At 35.7% G+C, this 12,559-nt stretch overlaps 1 protein-coding gene across 1 annotated transcript in view; it reads right to left on the bottom strand.

The window, feature by feature from the left end:
• UCHL3 (ubiquitin C-terminal hydrolase L3) overlaps positions 1-12,559 on the bottom strand; it is a 46,068-nt gene that overhangs the window by 28,084 nt on the left and 5,425 nt on the right. The window contains exons 3-5 of the mRNA XM_032985939.2: positions 4,258-4,386; positions 1,032-1,188; positions 570-655 (exon numbers count right to left, since the gene is read on the bottom strand). Coding sequence (XP_032841830.2) covers positions 570-655; positions 1,032-1,188; positions 4,258-4,386 — 372 coding nt within the window. The remainder of the gene's footprint in view (positions 1-569; positions 656-1,031; positions 1,189-4,257; positions 4,387-12,559) is intronic.

The following is a 12,559-nucleotide window of genomic DNA, read 5'->3' as shown; positions in this document are numbered from 1 at the left end:
GATCAGCAGCAACAGCACCTTCTCCCCTTCCACCACTGACCAGATGTTTGACACATCCTTTCAAACAGCGCTAACGATCTGGCTACCCACACTATCAGCTAGCTCATCTAATTGTTTGGGGTGGTGGGGGAAGGAGATTATATTTCAGCCAAATCAGCTTTTTGTATGGCCCACACTGCAAGAGCCAAAAAGAGACAACTAGAAGGCACAAATGAAAAGAGGCAGCAGAAGGATGATCATTTCAGCAATAGCCCCAGATCAGCTTAAATCGACCATTAAACCGGATCCTGACCCCACCAAAAGGTTATGCATACATTTCTCATCCATTTAAAAGTAATTTTAAAGTAAGCCAGTGAATTAATATGGATGAGGAACATTGACAAAATCCATTCTGCTGAGTGAGCTGTGGGCAGGCAAAGCAGTTTTCTTTGTATCAACTCTCTGATCACAAAATCACATGTAAAATCGAATTGTTTAAGTGCTACTCTGGATCAAGTCCTAAGGACAGTACCTTCTCATGCAAGTAATTCTTAAATAATTTTAAATAGAAGTAGAAACACGATACTGACTTCATAAGTTTCTAGATATTTGGCCCTCTCTTCAGGAGTCATAGATAATGAATCTTCTAGGAACTTTTTCAGTGAAGAGTTAGTTTCTTCAAAAATAAAAAAAGACATAATTAGTCATATTTTAACTCCAACTTCATTCAAAGCTTACAGTATACTTAACAGACAACAAAAGTTTTAAAGATATAGTTACATTGTATCTTTAAGACACTGAAGGCTGATTGCAAGAGGAATAGCCACCTCCTGTAGTTTTCAACGTTTCTAGTGGTTTAGTACGTGGATTAATATGACATAATGTTTTCATAATTAAAGGTAGAAATGCCCTTTGAATAGGGATCATCATTTATGAGTTGTTATATTCAGAGAAAACAGTACAAAACATATCTTTCCCTCCATTCCTCCCCTTACAGTTAAGGAAAAAAAGGGAAAAGGCAAGAAAAAACCCAAGCAACAAAAAAAACTTACCAAAGTTCATTTTATCTCTGTTGTTTGCAATAGCATGAATCAGCCCAATTGTTCCACAAGCATTGTTAATGGTCTGCTTCATGAAATAAACGGATGATTTGACATCTTGCCCCTTAGCTCTTATTCTCTCCTCCTCTTCTGTTCTGAAGCTCTCATACTAGAAGGAAAGTTAAAGACATTCACAAACAGTACAAATAGATACTGGCTACATTATCCAACCAAAAATAATTAAAAAAAAAAGCAATAGCTAACTAATAAAAAACAAAAGTCGATTTGTAATTTGAAACGCTTTTAACACACGTGGCCCAACAAGTACATATAAGCTTACTCAACTGAACAGCTCTGCATTGTTTCTTAAATCGGTGCCTTGTCACTAGCCAAAAACCAATCACGCTTGAAACATAATTTTGAAATATGTGTTACCTAACAATCTCAAAAATGTTCAAAGTATTTCCTTCATCTGAGCACCTGTCACCATCTCCCTTCAATCCAATAAAAAGCTTTTAATGACAGAGGTCTCAAAGTGTTATCAAGGAAACCATAATATTTCAGGTGTTTAATCAGCATGAAGGATTCTTACAAATTCCATTTTCACATTTCATTTTTTCCAGGAATATAAAATAAGATTTATATAGTGGTCATGGCCTCAAAAGTACTTGTTTTGTAAAAATCATAACTGACTAAAATCTGTTATACTGTGCAACAGTGTGTTAGATTTGTGGGGGCTTTTTGTGGGTTGTGGTTTGTTGGTTCTTTTTGGAGAGGTTGTTTTTTTGTTTGTTTGTTTGTTTGTTTGTTTGTTTAAAAATCACTTTAAGGTTTTCATCTCAAACAGAAAAAGAATGAAAGAAAACTGCAAGTGTTCCAGACAATGCTGTTCGTTCTTCCTCTTTTACTAGGTACCTTTGTAGATTATAAAAAAAGAAATAAATATTGAAGTAGATGGGTTTTTTATACAAGTATGACAAAAGTAAAGATCGAATGCAGAATGTTATCATCAAGGAATTCTTCCTGAAAAGAAAGAAACAAATTTTTCCAGCATCATGATTCCATGCTTGCAGCTTGTCTGAGTGTTATGAATAGTCTAAGTAACAGCAAAAGCATTTAAAAAGCATTTTAATTTGACACCACTTATCTACAAGTTCACAAAAATAGCATTAATGGAAAAAAAAAAAATTCATAGTGCATAATCAGACAAAAATTCAGATCAGAGAAGGGAAACAATATAGCTATCATTCATTCCCTGCCAACCAAAACAAACTCCATGGCAAAAAAAAAAAATATATAAATGTTGAGAATGCTAAAAATATTATTTTGAGCAAGGGTTAGACCAGATCACCTCGAGAGGTTTCTCCTAACCTGAGCTATCTCATGATATGTATTCATTGGACCATGCCCAAAATACCCAACACTCACAGTGTTCACTCTGTCTAGAGCCTTCAATGCAGACTAAGAAAGTCATTGACCTTTAAACTGGACAATAACTCTAAGACTGGGTGTGAGCTAACAAGGATATCTTGTCCTAAAAGTAAGTTCAAGTAAATAAGATACATAAGAAACATGAAAGAAAGGAACTTCTAGACAGAAGAACAAAGACATGATAGAAAAGTGTTTACAAAGGCAGCAAAATTAATTGAGGCACACTTCTGTAAGCATAGACACAGCCAAGAAAATAAATATATAATAAATTAATGCAGAAAATAACAGACCATATTGAAAAGGAGACCGAGGAGGGGAAAAGTACTCCAGAAATATGAAATAATAATAATGATCAAGAGTCTTGTGGAGTTCACACTGAACAACAAAAGCTTCAGGACATTGGGACTTCACATGAAAGATTCAGCCTTCACACACTCAGGCCAAACAGTTGATAGAAACACTTGTGTCCCTTATGTTTCTGAAGGATTAACATGCTGGAGAAAATCTCAAATATTTGGCTGGTGGTCAAATTTCACTGATCAATGCAACAGAGCATATACTGTTTCTCTGGTTCTGTTTGTTATATGCTTCTTCAGGATGAAATCGGATACACTTTCTGGAACAAGGGAAAGGTTTTTTCCTATGGGATGATGCTTCCATAGCATGATCCAAGAAAGGAAGTTTGCACAGGAAGGGAAGTAAAAGAAAAGTGACAGTCACAGCAGGAGCTCAGACACATAGCTTAAGCAGCCAGACAGAAACCACAGCACACAGAAAACAATGCCTCAAAGGTGGAAGAAAGTATATTTCCTGAAGAAAGGTGAAGACAGTTAAGGCTTTGCTTAAATTCAAATTATCAAGGTGGCTGAAATCAACCCCAAAAAGGACTGTCTGCATAGCTGTTTTGGAGAAACTGAGAATGCAAAGGTTTACAGGACCTAATGAGTAAAAGGACTGACTCTCCATTTAAACATGTTTTGTTCTAGAAGTTAAGCTTTAACAGGTAACTGCTTTATACTTAATAAATTATATGGTCTTTGAGAGACACATTAAAAGGAAGATGTTTGGGCAAATTCACCTCAAACATCTTAGCTGACATCACAATCATGTAAGATTTTTATGAATTGAAAGATCAATATGAATCACAGATTTCAACCTACGTAACACTTGAAGATACCTACGATGGATGTCTTCTTTATGTAGAAGCATATGATGACACAAAATAAGCAGACTTGAAGATTCAACCAAATCAAGTATTTCAAAGTCTAACATAGAGGAAGAAGGGGGCAGGGGAAGGGGATTATCTTTAATCTTAGAAATATGCCCCCATCTATCCAAGAAGCAAAAGCCATATTGGTACTGATGATGGAACTGAAAGTGGATTGAAGTTTGGTATGAAGAGTCAAAAAGTAGTTGCATTTGATATAGTCCTCCACCCTACCTCTTATTTTGCTTGTGCTATTGTAGCTTTCTGCTAAAAGTAGCGTAACTGAGCCATTTCACAGTGCATACTTAAATTTAAAAAATGCCTTAAATTGTCTGTAATAGAAAAATGTGAGGTGTATTACTCTCTGCTTCTACACTAGCTTTTCCCACTTCAACTTGAAAAGAAATTAGAAATATACCTGTAAGGTTATCAAAAGAAGGTTCTGAAGGAAGCATTTTTTGTTGTTTTTAATTAAGAAGTCTCTTGAATAAGGTTTGAGTCTCATCTTGACTCTATTATGACATCAATGTACAAGATTCAAACTGTTTGTTCCCATTTCATTTACAGAAGTGATTAGCTAATTATTAAATAAACATTTACCTTTTCTGTTATTGGAAAGAGAAGTAACACTGCACAGACAGGTCTTGGCACCATGCTAAGCAGTTCTGGTTCCATACCATAAACATCTACAAATTGCCAGTCAGGATGTATACCTAGCTGCTTGAGAAACTGGAAAAGAAAACCACAGAATAATATTAAATGAGTACGCTCGCATACCTATCACATCATAACATATCATAACAGATTATCTACAATGTGAAATACATTGCAACATCCATACTTTCCAAAATTTAAGGAGAATAAATGAGATTCAAGTTTCAATAAATAAGTCTGAATAAATCATAGTGCTAACAAAGACACACAAAATCCCCATGTTTTATTTATTTAAATACATTTATGAAAGGAAGATGAAAACACTCTCAGCACTATTTACTAAAGCATTAAAGTATTTCAGTCATTTTGAAAGTGTTTTGTCACAAAATAGAAAATTACTGAATATTCACTTTAACTAGAAATCATGGGTCAGATCACATATGAATAAATATGATATTATTTGACTTAATGAGTACTTCAGAATACCTGACACCACTGCTCACACTGGAGCTACTGGGTTTCAGCAATTCAAAAAAATCGTGATCTTTGATGACCTTTTGAGCCAAGAGACAGAATATATGTTGTAGTAGATGCACCTTTTAAGGTGTTCTTTTACATGAAAAATCCTTTCAAACTACGACTGAACACCATATTTTGAAGTAGACAAAGATTAAGTGCCAGATAAAAAACATGAATCTTCAAGTGATTCTCAGCTGCCTGTTTAGAACTTCTGAACAGCGTCTAAACCAAAGGCTTTCTTATCATCTTTCCTATACTACTATATACATCACAATACGAAAAGTGATTTGGGATCTTTTACCTAACATTAAACCACGTAAGAAGGAGAGAGAGACTGAAGCACCTACTGAGCTTGGACAACTGTAGCCTACAACTGGGTGCTCACTTTTTAATCAGATATTCTTCTTCTACTCAGATAAGTTATGTACAACAACAGCTGCAGAATTAGTAACTATATGTGATCTAAACCAATTTGAAATATTTGTGTTCTCAGAGTCTAGGAGAACATAACTGAATTCAGAAGCTATTGTTACTATACACACACTGACCATTCATAATTACAAGAAAAAACTAATTGTACGCTGTGGCATAAACAAATCCTATTTTGAAACACTACTTCTACTGATGAAAGAAATACATTTTGGAGAAAAAGTTAAAGATGTAGGAACGCTGTGTATTTTCAAAAAAGTTAACATTTCACAGCCTATTATATTTCTGCTGGTAAAAAACATATCCTATAGTAAAATCTTTTCCAGTCACCTGGGGCTCTCCAGTTTAAAATAAAGAAGTCAGCTAATAAACAGATGCAAATATAAATACCTGAAAAAAACATGTAGCAAGTAATACTCCTCTATCCTCTCTAATGGAAAAACAATGAAATCCTAATCTACTTCTTTAGCCAAGCTCTCCACAAAACTCAAATCTGCAGTTCCCAATGCTGTTTTCAAAAATGATAATGTAGAAGACCAGAGCTATTTGTCCGTTATCTTTCTCAGAAGGGAAAGATTACTTTAAAAGCTTCATCATATTTCCTGCCCAATGCTATTTGAGGAAATGTATTTATTGGTAGATTTGCAGTAAAGACACTTAAGATTCACATAAAATGATAAGCCTGAATGAAAGGTATAGATGGCTCTCTTTTCATTCCATAATCCACCTAGTAAGCAGGCTTACACATAGGCACAAGAATTCTGTAACAGTTACGCCATGTTTGTGTAGATTCATACCTACATAGATACAACTGTAAGAAATACGACAAATTAATATTTTATTAAAACAAACCACACGAACATATAATGAAATACAAGCAACTTCATCTAACATGAGATGCTTTAAATACCAGTTTCAACTTTTACTGGGCAAGAGGCAAGGTGGTTGTCTTTCAGGACACATAGCCAAGGGGCCGACTCTCACTATTTAGAGACAGAAAGAACACAGTTTCTACAAAGGCTGAATGTACGGACAGCAAGTATTTATAAAGAGTAAGGAATATTTTTACCAGTAACACTTAGGAATATCTTCTACAAGGGTGCAAAACAACAGAAAATACACATACCTGTAAGTTTATTAAGAAAATGAATCTGCAGTTTGCAGCCAGTGTTTTGAGGGGAAAAAAAAAAAAAAAAAAAACCAAACACAAAAACCAAAATGCCACACTGTACCATTTTAAATTCATTATTCTCTTTCCATTTTACACTACAAGACATGACATCAAAACCAAGGGCAAGTAAAGGCAATTTAAGTTTGAAAAAAGTTTAAAGAGTGTCTTGGAAAAATGAGTATGGCTTTCTGTGTATATACAGTAATAACCTCTACAGTTCACAGAGCTAGTTCAGTATTTGAGTCTGGCTGCATTGCAAAATATGGAGGGCTTTTTTTTCATAAGGCCATGTAAACACTTTCCCCATTTTTCTATTTTTCTTACACTACCTACCAATAATGAAAAATAGGGATCGACCATAAATTCAAAGAGGAAAATGGGCATAAGGGGAAAATAAAGGGTCTTTACCAAGCTCTTAAAGAAATTTTGTTCCCTTATGTAGAGGTTTGTGGGACTAGGCACAAGCCATAAGGCTTTGCAGAACCTACCCTTTTTGACTTGTTTAAAAAAACAAGGTAGTTTGGAAGTACAATAAGAAAATTCACTCAGAAGACTCCATATGTAATACACCAAGCTCTTTTAGTTCTATACCATCTTTAAGTCTTGCCAAGATTGGGAAGAAGGCCAAATTACTGTATTTTAATGAAAATAGGGAAAAGGGAAAGTGATGAGTATTTAGTAACTAATAAAACAGAAGGCAGTATATTTTGAACTCCTATTCTAACCCTCTAAGGTTGTGAAGATAATTATCACTTTGTTAATAACAACAAAAAAAAAAAATCGTAAAGGGGAATGGAGTATGTGTATGACCGCATTAAAATATTATCTGTACTTCTAATACTTTTCTTATTAAGCCAATGAGTAATCTTTCCATAATTTTTCCTGCGGTTATTCAGAACTGTAGGAAAAGTAATGCAATTGAAAAAATACCATTTATTATTTTGCCAGATTACATGAAATAAGTGTACAAAAATCCAACAAAATAAAACCAACATTCACCTAGAAAAAGACCCCACAACCAGAAGAGGCAATGCTAGAAAGATCACATTAAGCTACTGGACAAATAAGTGATTCAGGTTTTCCTGCCCTGTTCTGTATCACTGGGGGAAAAAACAAAACAAAACAAAACAAAAAAACCCAAACAAAACAAAACAAAAACCCCACCACCAAAACCACAAACCCCAAATCAACAAAATGCTCCCTAAATAGCTACTCAAACTCTTGAGTAAAATATTCAACATAACTAGAACTCCACAGACATAGAGTGTCTTTCATTATTTGTGTTACCATGCTGCCTAGAAACTTTACAATTTAAGAAATTATAGATTTTAGCATACAATGAATGATGACTAGAAGTGATGGTCAGCACTACAGGGAACAGCAAGAGCATAGGCTTAGTATGACAGGCAGTGATCATAACACACAAGCAGCCTAACAAGTTTATTGTATAATCATTAAAAAAAAAAGACCAAGGAGAGACCCAAAATAGGCAAAGGAGATATCTCCGTATATCAAAAGGATTTCATTCAGGCCTGGGAAAAAAATTATAGCGATATCCTTCTGAAAATTTATTAAGTAGATGATAAAATCTGGCAGCATAAGCCCCTGTGTAAGAGAGACTAACAGATTGGTAACAGATGAACAATAGATGGCAGGATAGGAAGAACCCTTAAAACAAATATATGGAGCTTATTTTTAATGTGGAGACATGCAAAGAAAAAAATGAGTTCAATCAATGACACACCCAGATAAGTAATTTTTTGTAAATGTATTCTGAATGGATAAGCAAGACAAGACTGTATTTAGCAAGGTCAGGGAGAAGAAATTTTGTAGGAATAAATACAAGTTGCTAGGAACCAAGGAAAACTCTTTAGAGGGATGAAAACACCTATTAGATGTGATACAGGAAGATCAGAAAAGAGATGTCACAAGCAACAGCTTCAGTTTTGGAAAGTTACCTGAATACTCCGAATACCTTACTAATAACTGAATTAAACCTTTTTTTCCTCCCTCAGTCTTCTTCTAGTCCTTTCATAGGCCAGACAAAGATGTTGGTGCTAAAAAAATGTCACACACCAGGAGATGAAGCAACCCCTTTCCCCACTGACAAAATCATTCCTGTTTTAGGACAACAGACAATTCAGTATGTTTTTTAGACAGTGTCATTCATAGGGAGGGAGCTCTGCTGCTTTGCATTCCAATTATTCAGTGATTATCCAAGCAATTTTATTCTACAGATACCTACTAGATGAAGAAGTTTGGGTACTTCACTGTATCGGAGGGCTCACTCTCAGCTGTTTACTTTCTCTTAGCTTATTGATAATACATACTCAGGTTAACATAAAACAGCTTTATATGTCTCTAGATCTGCACAATAGAGTATTAGATACTCTTTTTCAGTCACTGCTTATCACATTGCTGATCACATCACATACACTTAACTCGTGTCTCGTGTCTTCAAGCATTTACCTTAGAAAAAAAAAAAAGATATTTGGCTACATTGCAAAGTCTTATATGAGCTCTGGGAGAACAACAGACACACCACATATGTCTGTATCTAGTTTATTAACTTTTTCAGAGCTTTATTTTTACTGATTGGTGTCGTATTTTCAGTTGTCTCTTCTTGTATTAAAATGCATTCATGGTTTTTCACTGGCTCAGCTAACCATTAGACAAAAAAATCACTTTTGAAATTACTTTACACACAAACACCACTTATCTGCATTTCTAATTTTTTCCCCATATTGCAGGAGGCCCTTCCTTCTCACCTGATTATTACTGTTTTCAGCAAGCTAAGGGGAAATGCAGTGAAGATGGAGACAGACTTATCTCAGCCGTGCCAAGTAGAACAATGAGGAACAATGGACATAGGTTAGGACACATGGAATTTGACCTTGATAAGGAAAACATTTAAAAATAAATTTAAAAAATAATGACCATGGTCAACCACTAGCACAGGCTGCCCAGGAGGACGTGGAGTCTACATCCTTTGAGGAATTCAGAACTTGACAAGTTCCTGAGCAACTTGTTTTGAACAGAACACTGTCGGACTACAGAATTCAAGAAGTCCCTTCCAGCCTACCCAATTCTATTCTAAATCACCACAAACTGTAAATGTGCCTCTAAATGTTAGTTAATAGCAAAAACATTACAATAAGCATATTTAGGCACGTTACCTATACAATATGAGGCACGCGGTTTTCATTCTCAGTATCACTCCTTTAACCTACTGTTTAGCACAGAGAAGCACACAGCAGTTATCTTTTGCTCCAAGGCATACTTGCATACTTGCTAACTTTAACATTCATGAAATTTATTCAGTGCAAAAAAAAAACCCAAACCAACCCAAAACAAACCTCATGCTTATTTAATTCTTTTTAAAGAGCCTCAAAAGTAGAATGGAAACCCAGTGGACAAAGGCAACCTAGCAACACTTTGACTCAGGAGACTTGACTTCAGCAGTTTAAAATAGTACTTCTGCCAACACAGTTACGCAGCCAGTAAGAAGATTTGATTTATGGAGCTGATGGAGATGTGAAAAGGCTAGGTGGGGTAAGGAAAAGTATGGGTGCAACTTATTTTAGCAGAAAACTTCTGAAGTAGTTAATGTACAATTTAAATATTGTCTGAAGTAGCGATGCTCTTCTCCACTTTATCACTTGTATGTAAAAACAGTGAGGACAAACACTGAAACAAAATGGACTCTGAAATTTAGGTGCATTTAAAGTTGAACGGTATTTACAAATATTTCAAGAATGCCACATTCTAAATACTAAGGCATTATACTCAAGACTGAGTTTTCCACATTTTATTGTGGCATTTGTACACAAATTGGAACCATGAAAACACAGAAGTGGCAAAATGCACAAACATTTCCAGACACTCAGATGCAAAAACCCAAGAGTTTTTGTGGGAAGAACCAACTGCTGTAATCCTCTTCTAAATGCAGTGCAAACCAAGACATCAGCAGAGTCTACATTTCATTGTACTTCTGTTCAGTGGATTAAAGCATCTCTGCGTCACAACAAACACACAGTTAAGACTTTCTTCTGCAAAAATGAAACATGCCTGTAGCTTCAGGAAACTGCAAGGACTACATTTAAGTAAGCCAATTAAGCAGTATTTTGTAACTTTTTCATTAAAACATATGAATTTGGCACTTTGTTAAATTGAGGCTAATCTTTTTCCCTAGCAAATAGTAAAACAGTGCATAAAATATGACTGATCAAATTATTACCAGGAAAACAAAACAGAGAAACACTTATATTGCAGTTTATAAATATCCACAAATAGATGGTTGCATTCGGCCGTATTACAAATATAAATTAACAATATTTTGCTTTCAATTCCTTATAAATCAATTCTAGAGGCTTATTAGAAAAAACTGTTTCAGAAGTAAAAGTCCTTTATAGAAATAAGGGAATAACATTTCATTGTTTGGGTATTATAAGGATATATTTCTTAATTATTTCATTATGACATTTATGGAATTAAAACGAAGGGATCATTTTTCAATACGTTTTAGAGAAGGCATCTTTCTGACCATTAATCCAAATGACCGATGTGACAAGATGGCAGCAGCTGTAGAAATTTTAGTTCTATACAGCAGGTCAAAAGGCATAACAGTGGCAAATACAGGGCTGTAACTTACATGAGGTGCGTTCTTCTCCTCTGCTAACTACTCTTCACATAGACTGGCCACAATATGGTCTTGACCAAACAAGGGATGCTCCATTTTAATAAACTTACTTGGGGAATTCAAGATTTATTACAAGTTCTTTAATATCCTCAAGTGCTGTATTTCAGGACCTCATAATGAAGTTCAAGGAATATAGCCCATTCATCATCACAAACTTTTTTTAAATTATTTTTTTCAAAATTTGTAACAAAGGAGGAAAAAAAGAGAACACTTTAAACTTCATCGAAAATGTCTGAAAACCTGCAAAATTCTTATCCTTCCAATTGTGTTAGTTTCTTCAGGGTGTCTAAAAGAGCAGCACTGACTTATAGTTTGTGCTCCTATCTTCACAATCAGAGGTATATATTTTTAACATAGCCATCAAGCAGTTTCAAAATTTAATACTTGGTATGCCCAGGCACTGCCATATATATTGAACCAGGACATCACACAGGCAGCAATGCAATGCAGAGCGCACAGAAAGCCAAGGCTAACCAACTCACCCAGGCGTCCTCCAAAACCACCCCAGTGAGCGAGAGCTTTAGAATGCTCCAGAGTCCTGAGGGGCAGCTACTGAGCCACTGGTTCAAACCAGGACACCACATTATGCTTTGAAAGACACTCAGAGACCTTTCTCGATGACCTAAACAATTATTCATAACAGGCACAAGCCAGATCAATCCACTCCTCCAAATAAGCTGTTATACACATTATTTTTTACAGTGTACTAAAACAATTGGATTCTACTGGTTCTTGAAGCCGAGGAAAATGCAGCAGCAGGGAACAGCATCTTCAGTGCATCAAGATAACCTATCACAAGAACCATCACCACTTATCTTCCAGTTTGTACCACCCCATTCACTTAAACAGTGTTTGAGACAGTAGGGCTTTCCTTGTTACAGTTTTTAGTTTATGTCATTGAAACATAAATAAGAAACTGAGCAAGGAAGAGTGTAATAAAAGGCCACAAGTAACAAGTACAGAGAAATTAAACACATGGTTTTCTTAGCTTTTAATTACTGAGGAATGTATGAAGACAGTTGTCGTGGTTTAGGCCTGATTGGCAGCCAACCACAATGCAGCAGCTCTCTCTCCCTTCCCCTCCGGCAATGAGAAGGGACAGAGAGCCAGGCTTGGGGTTCAAGATAGGACTGGGATGGGGGAAAAATCCCCCTTTTATGATCACGAGCAAAAGGCAGACTCATTAGGGGAAGAAAAAAACCCCATACATTTATTACAGACACTAACAACACATAACAGAGTAGGACAGTGAGAAGCATTGCCACATCTTGAGAACACCTTCCCCCCACCCCTCCCTTCTTCCCGGGCTCAGCTCTGCTCCCGATATCTCTACCTCCTCCCCAGTCCAAAACTTGTTCCCCCCTGCTCCATCGTGGTCCCCCTCTCACAGGAGACAGTCCTCCACAAACTTTCTCCGACATGAATTCCTC

The sequence above is a fragment of the Tyto alba genome, unplaced genomic scaffold, assembly GCF_018691265.1.
Source record: "Tyto alba isolate M040663 unplaced genomic scaffold, T.alba_DEE_v4.0 Super-Scaffold_45, whole genome shotgun sequence".
Classification (NCBI taxonomy): domain Eukaryota; kingdom Metazoa; phylum Chordata; class Aves; order Strigiformes; family Tytonidae; genus Tyto; species Tyto alba.
This window is presented reverse-complemented; position numbering and strand designations above follow the sequence as displayed.